General features: G+C 43.5%; 2 protein-coding genes across 2 annotated transcripts; one reads left to right on the forward strand and one right to left on the reverse strand.

The window, feature by feature from the left end:
* Positions 1–2,505: 2,505 nt before the first annotated feature.
* rgrb (retinal G protein coupled receptor b) lies at positions 2,506–10,697 on the reverse strand. The gene is made up of 7 exons (XM_067430079.1): positions 10,417–10,697; positions 9,646–9,802; positions 7,414–7,535; positions 6,933–7,092; positions 3,288–3,405; positions 3,064–3,177; positions 2,506–2,981 (listed from the first exon to the last, which is right to left on the reverse strand). The coding sequence occupies exons 1-7, from the start codon at positions 10,490–10,492 to the stop codon at positions 2,853–2,855; spliced, it is 876 nt and encodes a 291-aa protein (XP_067286180.1). The 5' UTR covers positions 10,493–10,697; the 3' UTR covers positions 2,506–2,852.
* lrit1b (leucine-rich repeat, immunoglobulin-like and transmembrane domains 1b) lies at positions 10,400–18,350 on the forward strand. The gene is made up of 5 exons (XM_067430078.1): positions 10,400–10,537; positions 13,073–13,257; positions 13,956–14,416; positions 15,075–15,380; positions 17,158–18,350. The coding sequence occupies exons 2-5, from the start codon at positions 13,148–13,150 to the stop codon at positions 18,231–18,233; spliced, it is 1,953 nt and encodes a 650-aa protein (XP_067286179.1). The 5' UTR covers positions 10,400–10,537; positions 13,073–13,147; the 3' UTR covers positions 18,234–18,350.
* The last annotated feature ends 2,963 nt before the right edge of the window (positions 18,351–21,313 follow it).

The following is a 21,313-nucleotide window of genomic DNA, read 5'->3' on the forward strand; positions in this document are numbered from 1 at the left end:
TATATTCGTTAGGGTTAGGGTTAAACGTTCCTTATATTCGTTAGGGTTAGGGTTAAACGTTCCTTATGTTCGTTAGGGTTAGGGTTAAACGTTCCTTATGTTCGTTAGGGTTAGGGTTAAACGTTCCTTATATTCGTTAGGGTTAGGGTTAAACGTTCCTTATATTCGTTAGGGTTAGGGTTAAACGTTCCTTATATTCGTTAGGGTTAGGGTTAAACGTTCCTTATATTCGTTAGGGTTAGGGTTAAACGTTCCTTATATTCGTTAGGGTCAGGGTTAAACGTTCCTTATGTTCGTTAGGGTCAGGGTTAAACGTTCCTTATATTCGTTAGGGTTAGGGTTAAACGTTCCTTATATTCGTTAGGGTTAGGGTTAAACGTTCCTTATGTTCGTTAGGGTTAGGGTTAAACGTTCCTTATGTTCGTTAGGGTTAGGGTTAAACGTTCCTTATATTCGTTAGGGTTAGGGTTAAACGTTCCTTATATTCGTTAGGGTTAGGGTTAAACATTCCTTATGTTCGTTAGGGTTAGGGTCAAACGTTCCTTATATTCGTTAGGGTTAGGGTTAAACGTTCCTTATATTCGTTAGGGTTAGGGTTAAACGTTCCTTATATTCGTTAGGGTTAGGGTTAAACGTTCCTTATATTCGTTAGGGTTAGGGTTAAACGTTCCTTATATTCGTTAGGGTTAGGGTCAAACGTTCCTTATATTCATTAGGGTCAGGGTTAAACGTTCCTTATATTCGTTAGGGTTAGGGTTAAACGTTCCTTATATTCGTTAGGGTTAGGGTTAAACGTTCCTTATATTTGTTAGGGTCAGGGTTAAACGTTCCTTATATTCGTTAGGGTTAGGGTTAAACGTTCCTTATATTTGTTAGGGTCAGGGTTAAACGTTCCTTATATTCGTTAGGGTTAGGGTTAAACGTTCCTTATGTTCGTTAGGGTTAGGGTTAAACGTTCCTTATGTTCGTTAGGGTCAGGGTTAAACGTTCCTTATATTCGTTAGGGTTAGGGTTAAACGTTCCTTATATTCGTTAGGGTTAGGGTTAAACGTTCCTTATATTCGTTTAGCCAATGTTCAGTGTTAAATAAACCAGGGGTCTCATTTATAAACTGCTGCTACATTTGATCTTTGATCATTTCTCACGTGTGTGTGTGTGTGTGTGTGTTTAACAGGCAGCTCTTCCAGATGTGAAGTTCATAAATCGCCAGTGATCTGGCAATAGTGTGTGTGCGTGTGTTTAACACTTTAGTGTTGGGGACACTAAAATTATGATCAAAGTTATTCAACTAGTTATACAGATAAAATTAATGAATTAGGTCTTATTTAATTCTATAAACTCTAATCCTGATCTGCCAACATTGTCTCTCTATGATAAATTAAAATAAGCTGATAACATCACTGTTTACTCCAGAACGACTGTACAGCCAAATCTAATTCTGCGTCAGTATTGTCCTGTTTAACACTGAAGCTGCTCTGACACAATCGGCGCTGGAGAAGAGCGATAGAAATAAAGATGACTGATTGATTGATTTAACGGGCAGCTCTTCCAGATGTGAAGTTCATCAATCGCCAGTGATCTGGCAATAGTGTGTGTGTGTGTGTGTGTGTGTGTTTAACGTGCGGCTCTTCCAGATGTGAAGTTCATCAATCGCCAGTGATCTGGCAATAGTGTGTGTGTGTGTGTGTGTTTAACGGGCAGCTCTTCCAGATGTGAAGTTCATCAATCGCCAGTGATCTGGCAATAGTGTGTGTGTGTGTGTGTTTAACGGGCGGCTCTTCCAGATGTGAAGTTCATCAATCGCCAGTGATCTGGCAATAGTGTGTGTGTGTGTGTTTAACGGGCGGCTCTTCCAGATGTGAAGTTCATCAATCGCCAGTGATCTGGCAATCGTGTGCAGCTGAAAGCTTTCGGAGCTCGCCTTGTGAACCCAGCCTAATCAATGTCATAAACGATCGCAGATCATGATGACCATCCAGGAGCCGCTGAGATCTCCAAACACCGTCTGTCAGAGCCTGACGTGGCGCTCAGCACTTCACCTAAGATGGTTTCTATGAATATGAACATTGGTGTATTTAGCGTAGCTTAACTCTGCACTTGTCTAGTATTTGAGAGAGCTGCAGGGTCAGCGGGTCTTAGAGTCACCCCATGACCGGACGCATTAATGCGGTCCTGATCCGCTTTGGGCTCCAAACATACGTCACAAACCCAAATCTACTGATATGAGAGCAGCTCCTTGTGCAGAGGAATTACTGAAGATTACAAAAGCCTCCAGAACTCTTAATCCTACATGTGCATGTTGGTTATTAGCCCAGAGCTGAGCCATGAAGATCTCGCTGCATAATTAGCCATTGGGACTAACCTAACCCAAACCCAAACTAACACACACATAGAGCAGCGTTTCGGGAGTCAGCTGACTGATTATGGAGGAAACCGGAGCAGAAGAAAGGACTCTTCAGTTAAACTAGTTGAGTTACTGTGCCCCACAAGAATCTGTGACAACCGTCTTATGCCTCACATTTATTCTGCGGATTAACAAAGAAAGACCCTTTTGTTATCAGAGGTTCATTCACTGGATTCAAGTTTTGTTTATGAAAATCCTCTTTCTTCATAATTCACACATGAACACTCATTAGTCTACTGAGACAGTAAGGCAACAGCAATGCAATCGCTAAACGACATTAGTCCGGAATGAATTGTGGGAACGGTAAGTCATCTCTCACTCTTAATAAGGCTTCGCACTGAATGTCAGTCTTCAATTAATAATACATGGAAATTCTGGACAAACATCTCCAAATGTGTTAGGCACTGATTGGACATAAACATCTGAATATAAGGTTACACTTTCACTCTTATTTCTTCTTGTCCACAGGTTTCTGTCCGGTGAGGAACTGCCAGATCCCTCCGCGGTAGAACTCGTTCCCGTACGCGTACAGCACGGCGTGGAAGATTGGAGACGTTTTAGCGAGCACCGGCAGGACCTGAGGATTGAAGATTAGAGACTGAGCGGCTGAGCTAATGTTCCTCAAGACAACATCGATCAGTGTTTTATTATTCTCTCACCATTCTGAGTTTGGGTGACAGGAGACTGGCGTTCTCGAAGCAGGCGTATGTGCACATCAGAACATATGGACCCCAGCAGAACAGCAGAGCCTTCAGCGGCAGACCTGTGTTAAACTACAGCACAGACAGAAAGAGACGTGAGATCCTGGGCCTGATCTAGGGCCGAGAGAGACTAACAGTCCCTTTATAACTAGAATGAGTATTAGGAGAGAGTGTGTGACTACCTTAAAGTGGTGTGTCTTTTTAAAGTATGCATAGATGGCACTATAGGAGGACTGCAAGATGAGAACAGGGAAGGCTAAATACAGCACAGTGATGGTCACCATGTAGGTGATGTAATTCCTGAAGATGACAACAGATAAGAGTCAGGTGTGTGTGGTGATGAGTCAGGTGTGTGTGGTGATGAGTCAGGTGTGTGTGGTGATGAGTCAGGTGTGTGTGGTGATGAGTCAGGTGTGTGAGGTGATGAGTCAGGTGTGTGTGGTGATGAATCAGGTGTGTGTAGTGATGGGTCAGGTGTGTGTGGTGATGAGTCAGGTGTGTGTAGTGATGGGTCAGGTGTGTGTGGTGATGAATCAGGTGTGTGTAGTGATGAGTCAGGTGTGTGTAGTGATGGGTCAGGTGTATGTGGTGATGGGTCAGGTGTGTGTGGTGATGGGTCAGGTGTGTGTGGTGATGAGTCAGGTGTGTGAGGTGATGAGTCAGGTGTGTGTGGTGATGAATCAGGTGTGTGTAGTGATGGGTCAGGTGTGTGTGGTGATGAGTCAGGTGTGTGTAGTGATGGGTCAGGTGTGTGTGGTGATGAATCAGGTGTGTGTAGTGATGGGTCAGGTGTGTGTGGTGATGGGTCAGGTGTATGTGGTGATGGGTCAGGTGTGTGTGGTGATGAGTCAGGTGTGTGAGGTGATGGGTCAGGTGTGTGTGGTGATGAGTCAGGTGTGTGTGGTGATGGGTCAGGTGTGTGTGGTGATGAATCAGGTGTGTGTAGTGATGGGTCAGGTGTGTGTGGTGATGGGTCAGGTGTATGTGGTGATGGGTCAGGTGTGTGTGGTGATGGGTCAGGTGTGTGAGGTGATGGGTCAGGTGTGTGTGGTGATGAGTCAGGTGTGTGTGGTGATGGGTCAGGTGTGTGTGGTGATGAGTCAGGTGTGTGTAGTGATGGGTCAGGTGTATGTGGTGATGGGTCAGGTGTGTGTGGTGATGGGTCAGGTGTGTGTGGTGATGAGTCAGGTGTGTGTAGTGATGAGTCAGGTGTGTGTAGTGATGGGTCAGGTGTGTGTGGTGATGGGTCAGGTGTGTGTAGTGATGAATCCGGTGTGTGAGGTGATGAGTCAGGTGTGTGTGGTGATGGATCAGGTGTGTGTAGTGATGAATCCGGTGTGTGAGGTGATGGGTCAGGTGTGTGTGGTGATGAGTCAGGTGTGTGTGGTGATGAGTCAGGTGTGTGTGGTGATGAGTCAGGTGTGTGTGGTGATGAGTCAGGTGTGTGAGGTGATGAGTCAGGTGTGTGAGGTGATGAATCAGGTGTGTGTGGTGATGAGTCAGGTGTGTGTGGTGATGAGTCAGGTGTGTGTGGTGATGGGTCAGGTGTGTGAGGTGATGGGTCAGGTGTGTGTGGTGATGAGTCAGGTGTGTGAGGTGATGAATCAGGTGTGTGTGGTGATGGGTCAGGTGTGTAAGGTGATGAATCAGGTGTGTGTGGTGATGAATCCGGTGTGTGTGGTGATGGGTCAGGTGTGTGAGGTGATGGGTCAGGTGTGTGTGGTGATGAATCCGGTGTGTGTGGTGATGGGTCAGGTGTGTGTGGTGATGAATCAGGTGTGTGGTGATGAGTCAGGTGTGTGTGGTGATGAGTCAGGTGTGTGTGGTGATGGGTCAGGTGTGTGTGGTGATGGGTCAGGTGTGTGTGGTGATGGGTCAGGTGTGTGTGGTGATGAGTCAGGTGTGTGTGGTGATGGGTCAGGTGTGTGAGGTGATGAATCAGGTGTGCGGTGATGAGTCAGGTGTGTGTGGTGATGAGTCAGGTGTGTGTGGTGATGAATCCGGTGTGTGAGGTGATGGGTCAGGTGTGTGTGGTGATGAGTCAGGTGTGTGTGGTGATGAGTCAGGTGTGTGGTGATGGGTCAGGTGTGTGTGGTGATGGGTCAGGTGTGTGTGGTGATGAGTCAGGTGTGTGTGGTGATGGGTCAGGTGTGTGAGGTGATGGGTCAGGTGTGTGAGGTGATGGGTCAGGTGTGTGTGGTGATGAGTCAGGTGTGTGAGGTGATGGGTCAGGTGTGTGTGGTGATGGGTCAAGTGTGTGAGGTGATGAGTCAGGTGTGTGTGGTGATGAGTCAGGTGTGTGTGGTGATGGGTCAAGTGTGTGAGGTGATGAGTCAGGTGTGTGAGGTGATGAGTCAGGTGTGTGAGGTGATGGGTCAGGTGTGTGTGGTGATGGGTCAGGTGTGTGTGGTGATGGGTCAGGTGTGTGTGGTGATGAGTCAGGTGTGTGTGTTGATGAGTCAGGTGTGTGTGGTGATGAGTCAGGTGTGTGTGGTGATGAGTCAGGTGTGTGTGGTGATGGGTCAGGTGTGTGTGGTGATGAGTCAGGTGTGTGAGGTGGTGAGTCAGGTGTGTGAGGTGGTGAGTCAGGTGTGTGAGGTGATGGGTCAGGTGTGTGGTGATGAGTCAGGTGTGTGTGGTGATGAGTCAGGTGTGTGTGGTGATGAGTCAGGTGTGTGTGGTGATGGGTCAGGTGTGTGTGGTGATGGGTCAGGTGTGTGTGGTGATGGGTCAGGTGTGTGAGGTGATGGGTCAGGTGTGTGTGGTGATGAGTCAGGTGTGTGTGGTGATGGGTCAGGTGTGTGTGGTGATGGGTCAGGTGTGTGAGGTGATGGGTCAGGTGTGTGTGGTGATGAGTCAGGTGTGTGTGGTGATGAGTCAGGTGTGTGTGGTGATGAGTCAGGTGTGTGTGGTGATGGGTCAGGTGTGTGAGGTGATGGGTCAGGTGTGTGAGGTGATGAGTCAGGTGTGTGTAGTGATGGGTCAGGTGTATGTGGTGATGGGTCAGGTGTGTGTGGTGATGGGTCAGGTGTGTGTGGTGATGAGTCAGGTGTGTGTGGTGATGAGTCAGGTGTGTGTAGTGATGAGTCAGGTGTGTGTAGTGATGGGTCAGGTGTGTGTGGTGATGGGTCAGGTGTGTGTGGTGATGAGTCAGGTGTGTGTGGTGATGAGTCAGGTGTGTGTAGTGATGAATCCGGTGTGTGAGGTGATGAGTCAGGTGTGTGTGGTGATGGGTCAGGTGTGTGTAGTGATGAATCCGGTGTGTGAGGTGATGAGTCAGGTGTGTGTGGTGATGGGTCAGGTGTGTGTAGTGATGAATCCGGTGTGTGAGGTGATGGGTCAGGTGTGTGAGGTGATGGGTCAGGTGTGTGGTGATGAGTCAGGTGTGTGTGGTGATGAGTCAGGTGTGTGTGGTGATGAGTCAGGTGTGTGAGGTGATGGGTCAGGTGTGTGTAGTGATGGGTCAGGTGTGTGTGGTGATGAGTCAGGTGTGTGTGGTGATGGGTCAGGTGTGTGAGGTGATGAGTCAGGTGTGTGTGGTGATGAGTCAGGTGTGTGTAGTGATGAATCCGGTGTGTGAGGTGATGGGTCAGATGTGTGTAGTGATGGGTCAGGTGTGTGTGGTGATGAGTCAGGTGTGTGTGGTGATGGGTCAGGTGTGTGAGGTGATGAGTCAGGTGTGTGTGGTGATGGGTCAGGTGTGTGTGGTGATGGGTCAGGTGTGTGTGATGATGAGTCAGGTGTGTGAGGTCAGGTGTGTGAGGTGATGGGTCAAGTGTTTGAGGTGATGAGTCAGGTTGTGTGAGGTCAGGTGTGTGAGGTGATACCTGTCTCCGAGAGTGTAGTCGAGTGTGCAGCAGGTTCTCATTGGCTCAAAGTCAAATACTCCCCAGCCAATGGCAGGCAGGGGTAGAGCCGCCCAGAACACAGCCAGGATCCAGATGAGGGCGCTCATGGTGCCAGATGTGCTCCAGAACATCTTCTGCTCTGGAAATAAACTCCACTAACTCATCATTAACTCAAACTCTATTAACTCCACTAACTCATCATTAACTCAAACTCTATTAACTCCACTAACTCATCATTAACTCAAACTCTATTAACTCCACTAACTCATCATTAACTCAAACTCTATTAACTCCCATAACTCACCTGGCGATTAACATCTGGGCACTGAACACATTAACCCATTATAAACACTGAATGCAAGGGTTAAAGAGATGAAGGCACCATTAATACCTGCTGTGTGAACCCTGAAGGGTAGTTCAGTAATATTGTGTGGATGGAAGATGTTCTGTTTGTACTCACTGGTGCAGTACTGATGATATCTGTCCCAAGCAATGGCCCCCAGAAAACTGATGCCGGCGAGAATCGACACCATTCCCTGAAACGCGTGAATCTGACAGCCTTCTGACCCGAACGGCCAATATCTTACAGAGGTCAGAGTTCAGAAAACACACAAACACACAATGGCATTTCAATATAATATATATATGCAGAGGTGGACAAAATACACAACTTCACTACTTGAGTAAAAGTAACAGTACTGCTGGTCAAAGTACAGCAGTACTGTTACTTAAGTACAGCACTCAAGTAAAGCACAGATACTCAAAAAGTGTGCTTAAGTACAGCACTCAAGTAAAGCACAGATACTCAAAAAGTGTGCTTAAGTACAGCACTCAAGTAAAGCACAGATACTCAAAAAGTGTGCTTAAGTACAGTACTCAAGTAAAGGACAGATACTCAAAAAGTGTGCTTAAGTACAGCACTCAAGTAAAGCACAGATACTCAAAAAGTGTGCTTAAGTACAGTACTCAAGTAAAGCACAGATACTCAAAAAGTGTGCTTAAGTACAGCACTCAAGTAAAGCACAGATACTCAAAAAGTGTGCTTAAGTACAGCACTCAAGTAAAGCACAGATACTCAAAAAGTGTGCTTAAGTACAGTACTCAAGTAAAGGACAGACACTCAAAAAGTGTGCTTAAGTACAGTACTCAAGTAAAGCACAGATACTCAAAAAGTGTGCTTAAGTACAGCACTCAAGTAAAGAGCACAGATACTCAAAAAGTGTGCTTAAGTACAGCACTCAAGTAAAGGACAGACACTCAAAAAGTGTGCTTAAGTACAGTACTCAAGTAAAGCACAGATACTCAAAAAGTGTGCTTAAGTACAGTACTCAAGTAAAGGACAGACACTCAAAAAGTGTGCTTAAGTACAGCACTAAAGTAAAGCACAGACAGTCAAAAAGTGTGCTTAAGTACAGTACTCAAGTAAAGCACAGACACTCAAAAAGTGTGCTTAAGTACAGTACTCAAGTAAAGCACAGACACTCAAAAAGTGTGCTTAAGTACAGCACTCAAGTAAAGCACAGACACTCAAAAAGTGTGCTTAAGTACAGTACTCAAGTGAAGTACAGACACTCAAAAAGTGTGCTTAAGTACAGTACTCAAGTAAAGCACAGACACTCAAAATGTGTGCTTAAGTACAGCACTCAAGTAAAGCACAGACACTCAAAAGACACTGTGCTTAAGTACAGTACTCAAGTAAAGCACAGACACTCAAAAAGTGTGCTTAAGTACAGCACTCAAGTTAATGCACAGACACTCAAAAAGTGTGCTTAAGTACAGTACTCAAGTAAAGCACAGACACTCAAAAGACACTGTGCTTAAGTACAGTACTCAAGTAAAGCACAGACACTCAAAAGACACTGTGCTTAAGTACAGCACTCAAGTAATGCACAGACACTCAAAAAGTGTGCTTAAGTACAGTACTCAAGTAAAGCACAGACAGTCAAAAAGTGTGCTTAAGTACAGTACTCAAGTAAAGCACAGACACTCAAAAAGTGTGCTTAAGTACAGTACTCAAGTAAAGCACAGACACTCAAAAAGTGTGCTTAAGTACAGCACTCAAGTAAAGGACAGACACTCAAAAAGTGTGCTTAAGTACAGCACTCAATTAAAGCACAGCTACTCAAAAAGTGTGCTTAAGTACAGCACTCAAGTAAAGCACAGACACTCAAAAAGTGTGCTTAAGTACAGTACTCAAGTAAAGCACAGACACTCAAAAAGTGTGCTTAAGTACAGTACTCAAGTAAAGCACAGACACTCAAAAAGTGTGCTTAAGTACAGTACTCAAGTAAAGCACAGCTACTCAAAAAGTGTGCTTAAGTACAGTACTCAAGTAAAGCACAGACACTCAAAAAGTGTGCTTAAGTACAGCACTCAAGTAAAGCACAGACACTCAAAAAGTGTGCTTAAGTACAGTACTCAAGTAAAGCACAGACACTCAAAAAGTGTGCTTAAGTACAGTACTCAAGTAAAGCACAGACACTCAAAAAGTGTGCTTAAGTACAGTACTCAAGTAAAGCACAGACACTCAAAAAGTGTGCTTAAGTACAGCACTCAAGTAAAGGACAGACACTCAAAAAGTGTGCTTAAGTACAGGACTCAAGTTAATGCACTTAGTTACTGTCCAGCTCTGAATATATTTGTAGCGAGAGTTCTGTCTGATATCCTGAGATGTTTTGCGGGTCAGTCTTACCTCATGTAACTGGCGTACGCAGCCACCAGCCCGTTGATATTGAGGCTCAGGTCAGCCACTGCCAGGTTAAAGATGAAGAAGTTATTGGGCGTCTGCATCTCTCGCACTCGCAGGAACGCCATGACTGAGATAATATTAAGGAAGAAGCCGAGAAGGCCTAAAAGAACATATTAAGATATTCAGAATGTATGGAATTCATAAAGCTGTGCACAGCAATACACAGACTGAAATAACATAAAGCGCTTTTATAAGAGTTAGAAGTCCAGACTAATAAAGTTCTGATAATCACCACATCAGATCAAGTCTTTATTTCTGATGCGCATTATACAATACAGAGAGTTTCAAAGCAGCCTCACAGAGATAAACCGGAACATATTCAGGCTGAAGTCAGTTCAGATTATTGATCATCAGTTATTAAATGAGTTAATGTAATCTATACAGCAGTTCTGCAGAAGCAGTGTCATCAACAGCTGATCAGACACATCACTGATCCAATCTAACGCAGAGACTCCGTTTATTTATGTAACTTTCTTTTTAAAATAAGTTATCCTTTTGCGAACTCTATAAACAAACAATAAACAAGCAGAGAACTACAGATCCCGTCATTAATCGATAAATCAGCCTTCACTGATCAATCAAACACAATGGCAATCCTGAACCGCACCATGCAGTTATGATTGTGAATACATTCATCGTTGAAGGACTATCCCCCCTGGATGAATTTATCGATGGATTGATTGATTGATGGACTGATCGATCAGCTTCACTCACCGCCGACCAGCAGCGCCGACCCGAAGGCGAACATGTCGAAGTCGCTGAACCCGTCCGGTAACGCGTATGAAGCCATCTCTGCGGTTTCTCTGCGGCTGCTTTACACGGACAGGCTTTATATGTGAGTGTTTCTTTCACCGAGAAAGCGCGTGTGAGATTTAAAGCCTCTGAAATCCCCGCAGGAATGTTTTAATGTTTTAATACCGCAGAAGTTTGAGAAATAAGAGCAGCTGCGCTCATTCGCCTCAGTCATGCGTCCGAACTGCGCAGGAAGAAGAACAAACAATCACAATCTAATGCTAATAACAGCCATTAAACACACAACACCACAGCTAACCTGTGTTTTAGATCTCCAGCAAGAAGGGTTATTTTAGTTTAGTTGTTTAGGTTATTTTTTGTTATTTAAGGTTAGTTGTTTAGGTAAGCTGTTTAGATTAGTTTATGTTATTTTAGGTTAGTTATGTTATCTGTATTGTTTTGTGAAGACACTTTTAAACGAGACTGTTGAACAGTTTGCTGCTGAATTTAAAATGTTGCAATTAGGAAACAAATTCTTTGTTCTCAGATTTCAGATGTTAATGCCATTGGGAAATAATGCAGGCCCACATTGTACAAAACTTGACTAAAATGGGTTCACTGTAATCTCTAAAGTCCTTTAGCTGACACACTCTTCAGAGAACAAGTGCGTTTCAGTGCAGCGTTTGCAGTTATTTTCCTCTGCTCGGGAAAAGGGTTTCTTCTAAATTAATACATTTAAATTTACAATTCTGAGAGCACATCAGAAACTAGCTCACTACACTCAGATCTGTTTAATAAAGGCAGTTTATTCAAAGATTAATTATGTCTTTACAGGAAAGAATGAGGAACAAATATAGGCTATACTGTACACATATGTTTGTAGATAATGTATAAAATATAATATTTTCTGAAGAAATGTGCACATGAATGTCTGTAAAGAAGACTCTTTACTGCCACCAGCTGTTCCACATGACGTATACACTCGCTTTTAATATTGTACAATATCACCATCTGCATGTTTTAGTTATGTAAGCATTATAGGCCAAACAGATTGCTAACCATTATAACAACATTTAGAAAAATGCATCTTTCATATTATCCTCAAGTTCACGCACCACTAACACTTTTGCTAAAGTGAAAAGTCCTGCTGATCATTGAATTCGACTGCAGTCAAAGCTCAAAATAACAACACTGATCATTTAGGCCAGGGGTTTTCAAACTGGGGTCCGGGGCCCCCAGGGGTCCTCCAGAGGGTTCTAAGGGGCCCCCAGGGGTCCTCCAGAAGGTTCTAAGGGGCCCCCAGGGGTCCTCCAGAAGGTTCTAAGGGGTCCCCAGGGGTCCTCCAGAAGGTTCTAAGGGGTCCCCAGGGGTCCTCCAGAAGGTTCTAAGGGGCCCCCAGGGGTCCTCCAGAAGGTTCTAAGGGGCCCACAGGGGTCCTCCAGAAGGTTCTAAGGGGTCCCCCAGGGGTCCTCCAGAAGGTTCTAAGGGGCCCCCAGGGGTCCTCCAGAAGGTTCTAAGGGGCCCCCAGGGGTCCTCCAGAAGGTTCTAAGGGGTCCCCAGGGGTCCTCCAGAAGGTTCTAAGGGGTCCCCCAGGGGTCCTCCAGAAGGTTCTAAGGGGTCCCCCAGGGGTCCTCCAGAAGGTTCTAAGGGGTCCCCCAGGGGTCCTCCAGAAGGTTCTAAGGGGTCCCCAGGGGTCCTCCAGAAGGTTCTAAGGGGCCCCCAGGGGTCCTCCAGAAGGTTCTAAGGGGTCCCCAGGGGTCCTCCAGAAGGTTCTAAGGGGCCCCCAGGGGTCCTCCAGAAGGTTCTAAGGGGCCCCCAGAAAAATGTTTGATAATTAAAAGATAAAGCTAAAATTGATAAAGTCTCCTGGCCAATCTAACTGTTTAATTTCTAAACGTTTCTCACCTTGTTCACCTTTCAGAATTGTATATGTTTGCTTTGTATCTTGCTAGTGAATTTTTCTCACTATAGTCCCCTTTATCTCGCTCACTGGGTTCGTAGAGCAGAACGCTTAATGCGGTACACAATCTGCTTACAAGTACATACATTTATTGTGAAAGTTGCTTATACAAGCCATTTTTAATTGAACACCTACGTCAGGTTTATACGTCCAACATTAAGTACATCCAATTTAAATTAGGAAACAATGTTGTATTTAAAATGTCATACTTACTATTTATCTAACAGTTTAAATGTTTTTCAATAAAGCTATATCGGTGGATTTAAGGGGGTCCCCCATAAAGGGGCATCATATATGGCGGTCCTTGGCATGGTAAAGTTCGAAAACCCCTGATTTAGGCTACATGTATCATATTTTTTCATTTATATATCTATTACAAAATATTTTCACTTTAAGTCGTCTCTAAAAACGCAACAAAAATACAGAATTGTGTCCCCACTGTATGGGTTACTCAGCATGTGTGATGAAAATAAAATAATAAAAGAAAGCCGTTCACTAAACCGAAAACTTCTGTCCAATCCCACGTCTAAAATTAACCCTCCAATCAAAAGAAGAAGTGTCTGTTCTGTATATATACAAAAGGCAAGCTCACAGCCTATGGGCTTCCAGGAAGGAATAATCGTGTGAATGAAAATACCCAAGTCCTTCCTCTAATCTGCTCTATCCCTCTTATCTGAGGATTGGGAGCCGAGCGAGCAGAGCCTCAGAGATGCAGCAGGAGTGAGAGCTTCAGGATCTGCTGGAGAACTGAAGATGTTTTGGGCTTCGGCGCTGGTTCTGGCGGTGCTTCCCTCGCTCTGCAGCTCCTGTCCGGCTCAGTGCAGCTGCTTCTACCACAAGCTGAGCGACGGATCCAGGTCCAGGTATGAGTTCACACACACTCCGATCTGTGCTTAACTCCAGTGATGTGACTGTAGGGTTCGGGTTCATATGGACCGCTGTCTGCAGAATACTGACCCGCCAGATTGACCCGCTCTTTATTTAGTCTTTGGATTAGCGCGTGTGTGCTTTTTAATCTTCTCTGCAGTTTGTCGCAGTGTTTCAGGCACACAGTGGAATAATAATACACAATAAAAGTAAACCCAGAATAGTGCACTGCAACAATCAATCAGTCATCTTTATTTCTATCGCTCTTCTCAAGCGGCGATTGTGTCAGAGCAGCTTCAGTGTTAAACAGGACAATACTGCAGCAGAATTAGATTTGGCTGTACAGTCGTTCTGGAGTAAACAGTGATGTTATCAGCTTATTTTAATTTATCATAGAGAGATAATGCTGGCAGATCAGGATTATAGTTTATAGAATTAAATAAGACCTCATTAATTATTTTTATTGTTATATTTAGGATCATAATGTTAGTGTCCCCAACTGAGCAAGCCAAGCCAAAGGCGACCAAAGGAACCGAAACTCCATCAGGGCATGATGGAGAAAAATAAACCTTAGAGAAACCAGACTCAGTTCTCCTCTGGCCTATTAACACACCGTGGAGGATTATTATATATAGGATTATTTGTGTTTGATCATAGTGATTGTCCTGATCATATCTGTGCTGTGTTGTTATAGGAGCGTCCTGTGCAATGGCCCCGATCTCACTGCCATCCCAGAAAACTTCCCCTCAGACACGTCCAAACTGCGCATCGAGAAGACGAGCATCAGCCGCGTGTCCAGCGAAGCCTTCCTTTACCTCAGCAGCCTGGAGTATCTCTGGGTCTCCTTCAACTCGCTCTCCTCCCTCAGCGCCGACAGCTTCAGGGGACTTTATGCCTTGGATGAACTGCGGATGGATGGGAATGTTCTCACTTCCTTCCCATGGGAGTGCTTGACGGACATGCCCAGCCTTCGGCTTCTGGATCTGCACAATAATAAAATCAGCAGCATCCCATCCGAAGCAACGCTTTACATCAGAAACTTGACTTATCTGGACCTGTCCAGCAACAGTCTGGCCACTGTTCCGGCCGAGGTTCTGACTTCATGGTTCTCTCTAAAACCTCCTCAGGAGACAGAGAACGCCAAAATGATCCTCGGTGAGTTTCTTTCTTAAAGCGATAGTTCAGCCAGTAATGTAAATTGTGTGATTAATTCCTCCTGTGGTTGGCCAGCCGTCAGACCTCCACTCATCTTCACACACAGATGAAGATATTAGTGTTGAAATCCACGAGGATAGTTAATGTGCACAAAAAAACAAAATAACGACTTGTATAGTAATGGGCTGATTTCAAAACAAAGATTTGAACCGTTATGAATCAGTGAATCGGTTCATGATTCAAATCACCAAAGTCTCGAGATTTCAGCAGGTTCGAAGCTTTGTTCTGAAATCGGCCATCACTATATAAGTCGTTATTTAGTGTTTTTGCGCACTAACTCTATTCTGGCCTCTTCATCAATGATTGTAGAGCCGCTGTAGTGAGATGGGCTTTGTAACGACGTCTTTAGTGCCTTTATGGGTCTTGAGAGAGGAAATGACATTGGTGTCAATGAAGGCCTTTCTGAGCCATCGGATTTCAACACTAATATCTTCATCTGTGTGTGAAGATGAGCGGAGGACTGACGGCTGGCCAACCACAGGAGGAATTAATCACACAATTTACATTACTGGGTCAACTTACCCTTTAAACCATTTCAATCGGCCATAGAGTTTTAGTCATTATCCATTAGATGATGAAGTGTGTTTTGTTTGCGCAGGTCTTCATGATAACCCGTGGCAGTGTGACTGTCGTCTGTTCGATCTGGTGCAGTTCCAGAAGTTTCCTTCTTCTTCTGTGGCGTTTATTGACACGCGTCTGCGGTGCTCCGAGCCGGAGAGCCTGTCCGGAGTCCTGTTCTCCGACGCTGAGCTCCGCAAGTGTCAGACTCCTCGAGTGCACACGGCGGTGGCCAGAGTCCGCAGCTCCATCGGGAATAATGTGCTGCTGCGCTGCGGCACCATCGGTGTTCCCGTTCCGGAGCTCAGCTGGGCCAGGGCCGACGGAAAGCCCATGAACGGCACCGGTGAGCTTAGAAATATTCTCATCTCTGCTAAACAAATAAATAAATGCAATCTGCTGCTTGTGCAACAGGAAAGATGCAAAATATGCAAGCATGCAAGTTAAAATTTGTAATGTGATTTGTCTTGTTTCTAGTCCAAACATCTAAAAATTCTTAAAACAAGAAGTATTTACTAGACAAGCAAAAGTAATTGTCTCTCTTCAAAATAACTCAAAATGAAGAGAGTTTTTGCTTAAAATAAGATAAATAATCTGCCAATGGGGTGAGAAAAATAATCTTAATTCAAACAGAAAACAAAATTATTTTTCTTACACCAGAATAATTTTCCCCCCAAACAACACATTTTGTACTTTTCTAATGTAATGTAATTCTATTCTAATGTAATTCTTAATGTAAGATATTTTGACTGGAAACAAGACTATACTAAGCAAGGAAATATTTTTTGCAGTGTGTGTGTAATTGCACAGCTAGATTGATTAATTGATTTATTTTTTTATATTTTATTTTGGGCAATTGAACATTTTTATACAATGAAACATAAATAGCATCTTTTTTGAAAGTTTGTGTGGTAATCCACACATGCAGTAACAAAAAAACTTGCATGTAATGTGCAAGGTTATTTTCCCATTTCCCAAAAAGGAGTGGGAAGAACTTCTTTTAATCCCACCCCCATTTCACATAAATCACATAACATAACACATAACATATAACATAACATAACACAACACAACACAACACAACACAACACAACACAACACAACACAACACAACACAACACATAACATATAACATATAACATATAACATAACACATAACATAACATATAACATATAACATAACACATAACATATAACATAACATAACATAACAACATAACATAACATAACATAACATAACATAACATAACATAACATAACATAACATAACATATAACATAACATAACATAACATAACATAACATAACATAACATAACAACATAACATAACATATAACACATAACATATAACACATAACATATAACACATAACATATAACATAACATAACATAACATAACATAACATAACATAACATAACATAACATAACATAACAACATAACATAACATATAACACATAACATATAACACATAACATATAACACATAACATATAACATAACATAACATAACATAACATAACATAACACATAACATAACATAACATAACATAACATAACATAACATAACACATAACATATAACATAACATAACATAACATAACATAACATAACATAACATAAAATAACATAACATAACATAACATAACATTAACATAACATAACATAACAACACACAACACACAACATAACATAACATAACATAACATAACATAACATAACATAACATAACATAACATAACACATAACATATAACATAACATAACATAACATAACATAAAATAACATAACATAACATAACATAACATTAACATAACATAACATAACAACACACAACACACAACATAACATAACATAACATAACATAACATAACATAACATAACATAACATAACATAACATAACATATAACATATAACATAACAAATTTCCTTTTTGTTTTCAAAATATTACTTCATATCATTCACACTTGAGGACAATAACTAACTGTAATATCTTTGGTAACCTAATCAATACATTGCAATAATAATTATAAGAAACCAACAATGGTAAGGACATTTTTTCAGATACCGACACATAACATCAGAACTCATACTAAAGTAAATGTTTTTTATTTTATCTTACAGTTCAACAGGAAGTCTCTAAAGAGGGCATCATCTGGTCCATTCTCAGTGTTCCTGCTGTTTCATACCGAGATTCAGGAAAATATGTTTGCAGAGCCACTAACTTTGTGGGGAGTGCCGATGCCATCATCTCGCTGGTCATTTCTGATACATGGCAAATCGATGAAGCGGTCGCCAAAAGAAGCCACGGAAAGAAGAATGCTGGATTTGGTCGCGCGGCATATCAGGAGAAGCTGATTGCCAGATACGTGCCGCCTGCCACATCCGCCGCGGTGCCCATTATCGAGCCTCTAAACGGGCCCAAGAACTCGCCCTCCATCCAGATCGAAAGCTACAGCGTTTCTGACGGAGCTTCTAAAGCGAAGGCCACAGCGGCTCCTGCACCCCGCGCTGAAACGGACAGCGGCGTCGGCGAGCTTCAGAAAGACGTGCTGAGTAACCTGGAGGCGAACGCTTCGTCCCAACAGCAGGGCCCCGAGCGGAGAGTTGTGCGGTCAGTAAAGGTCATCGGAGACACCGACCACACCGTCTCCCTGAACTGGAGAGCCCCCTCCGCCTCCAACACCACGGCATTCAGCGTACTCTACGCTGTCTTCGGGGAGCGAGACATGCGCCGCATTAACGTTGGGCCGGGCAAGAACCGCATCACGATTGAAGGCCTCGTGCCCAAGACCAAGTACATCGCGTGTGTGTGTGTGAAAGGCCTCATCCCTAAGAAAGAGCAGTGTGTGATTTTCTCCACGGACGAGGCGGCCAGCGCCAGCGGAACGCAGAAGCTCATTAATGTGGTGGTGATCACGGTGGCCTGTGTCATCGCGGTTCCTCTGACCCTGATCGTGTGCTGCGGGGCGCTGAAGAGGAGGCTGCAGAAGCTGCTGGGCCGCAAGTCCAAAGACATTCAGGACTCATATGTGACGTTTGAGACTCTGTCTCCTGGCACCAAAGCTAAAGGCATGGAGGGAGAATACCTCAGCAGACTCAACCCAGATGAGTCAAACCGTCTGCTGTCGGCCCGCTCCAGCGTGGACTCGGAGGCCACAGCCCGGACCGAAGGACAGCCCAATGAGTACTTCTGCTGACCAACGAGTACTTCTGCTGACTAATGAATATGAGTACTTCTGCTGACCAATGAGCACTTCTGCTGACCAATGAGTATGAGCACTTCTGCTGACCAATGAGCACTTCTGCTGACCAATGAGTATGAGCACTTCTGCTGACCAATGAGTATGAGCACTTCTGCTGACCAATGAGTATGAGCACTTCTGCTGACCAATGAGTATGATCACTTCTGCTGACCAATGAGTATGAGCACTTCTGCTGACCAATAAGCACTTCTGCTGACCAATGAGTACTTCTACTGACCAACAAGTACTTCTGCTGACCAATGAGCACTTCTACTGACCAACGAGTACTTCTGCTGACCAATGAGTACGAGTACTTCTGCTGAACAACGAGTACTTCTGCTGACCAACGAGTACTTCTGTTGATCAGTGAGCACTTCTACTGACCAATGAGTACTTCTGCTGACCAATGAGTACTTCTGCTGAACAACGAGTACTTCTGCTGACCAACGAGTACATCTGTTGATCAGTGAGCACTTCTACTGACCAATGAGTACTTCTGCTGACCAATGAGTACTTCTGCTGAACAACGAGTACTTCTGCTGACCAACGAGTACTTCTGTTGATCAATGAGCACTTCTACTGACCAACGAGTACTTCTGCTGACCAATGAGTACTTCTGCTGACCAATGAGTACTTCTGCTGACCAATGAGTACTTCTGCTGAACAACGAGTACTTCTGCTGACCAACAAGTACTTCGGCTGACCAACGTGTACTTCTGCTGACCAACGAGTACTTCTGTTGATCAATGAGCACTTCTACTGACCAACGAGTACTTCTGCTGACCAATGAGTACTTCTGCTGACCAATGAGTACTTCTGCTGACCAATGAGTACTTCTGCTGACCAACAAGTACTTCTGCTGACCAATAAGTACTTCTGTTGATCAATGAGCACTTCTGCTGACCAACAAGTACTTCTGTTGATCAATGAGCACTTCTGCTGACCAATGAGTACTTCTGCTGACCAATGAGTACTTCTGCTGACCAATGAGTACTTCTGCTGAACAACGAGTACTTCTGCTGACCAACAAGTACTTCTGTTGATCAATGAGCACTTCTGCTGACCAATGAGTACTTCTGCTGACCAATGAGTACTTCTGCTGAACAACGAGTACTTCTGCTGACCAACAAGTACTTCTGCTGACCAATAAGTACTTCTGTTGATCAATGAGCACTTCTGCTGACCAATAAGTACTTCTGTTGATCAATGAGCACTTCTGCTGACCAACAAGTACTTCTGTTGATCAATGAGCACTTCTGCTGACCAATGAGTACTTCTGCTGACCAATGAGTACTTCTGCTGAACAATGAGTACTTCTGCTGACCAACGAGTACTTCTGCTGACCAATGAGTACTTCTGCTGAACAATGAGTACTTCTACTGACCAACAAGTACTTCTGTTGACCAATGACCAACGAGTACTTCTACTGACCAACAAGTACTTCTGTTGACCAATGACCAATGAGTACTTCTGCTGACCAACGAGTACTTCTGCTGACCAATGACTAACGAGTATTTCTGCTGGCTGGTCAAAGAGTACTTCTGCTGACCAATGAGCACTTCTGTTGACCAATGAGTACTTTAGCTGACCATTGAGTACTTCTGTTGACCGATACTCACAGCTTAGTGTGCGGTGGAGCATATCAACTGCTCGCAGCCCCGAAAGGGAACAAACCACATCGGCGAAAGCTCAGTTTTCAAAAAGGGAAAATATGCACACAAGAATTAAATAATAATGTCTTTATTTTTTATTTTTGTCATGTACTTTTCCAATGAAATGTTTATTATTGGTGCATTTGTCATGCATATCGAATACAGTGAAAATGCAACACGTAATACCCATCTGTCTAATAGAGAAAGGGTGAGCATAAGACTTTCTGTTCGGAGCGCCAGGGATGTTGCAGAAAGAGATGGTTAGTGACGCACATGCTTAATCTTTTCTTTTTTTACTTGTTTTTCTTTATACTGTTATCTTGGGTGAGTTTTTTCCACTTCATCTCCAAACTGTACTTATAATCTGTCACATCAGAATATGTTGATGTCTGTATGTACTAAAATATTTGTGTTTAAGAAAATTACTGAATAAAAACATTTTTTATATAGTTCTTGATTTCTGAGTGCTAAGTGAACATGTAGAAGCACATTATCTGTTCTATTCATAGTTTGTCTGAATGCTCAGAGTATTATTTAGAGACTTTAGTTTGCTCTTTAAGGATAATAGGATTGTCGGAACCAGTGATGCGGAGCTGCCATGTGTTTAATGTCTGAGATCCCAAATGTAATTCTTTATTAAAGCTATTTACATGATTGAGAAAGGGACTTAGAGAATTAGTATTTCTTGTTTTATCTTGTTTTCTTAAAACTGTTTTTAATTCATTACTTCACAGCAACTGAACAAAAGTAAATAAGTTCATTATTTACTGCTGATTAGCACTGATCACTGTGTCAGGATAGATCGAGTGTAACGAGCTCATGTGGAGCAGGACCACAGATAAAGGCTCTTCCTGCGGATCTGACCGGATGCTCCTGCACGGACCAGCCCTTATCACCATAACTCAATGTGTAGCTCCAGCTTATCTAGGGTAAGATCCAGAAGTAAAGTCTTTTATGTGTATTGATGCGTTCTGATAAACACAGACCATAATGTTTATTTTTCTGCTAATGTACAGGGCACCTAATGCATTCAGTACCATGGACTGCTCCGGACCTTGACATTTGGGATCTGAAGCACAAGCAGATAAACGTGGTTGGCGCGGAGCACAGGCGTCAAAAAGAACTAAAGACATGCTTAAAGCCAGAAAACTTCAGGCCTCACCAAACATCGCCCTCCCTCTGGGGTCAAATGTCACCCTCAGAAGTAGCCGTCCGCCGGCGCTACAGTCCCAAACGCAGCAGATTTTGACAGGTAAGCACTTTTCTGGTCTGCAGGTCTGACGGTCTGCATTGTTTTAAATGTCTGAATAAATCACACATTAAAGCGCTGAAGACTATTATTCCTATTATTCCATTTCCTGCAGTGTGCAATATCGCTCTCTG

Source organism: Pseudorasbora parva, chromosome 21 (assembly GCF_024679245.1).
Source record: "Pseudorasbora parva isolate DD20220531a chromosome 21, ASM2467924v1, whole genome shotgun sequence".
NCBI classification, from domain to species: domain Eukaryota; kingdom Metazoa; phylum Chordata; class Actinopteri; order Cypriniformes; family Gobionidae; genus Pseudorasbora; species Pseudorasbora parva.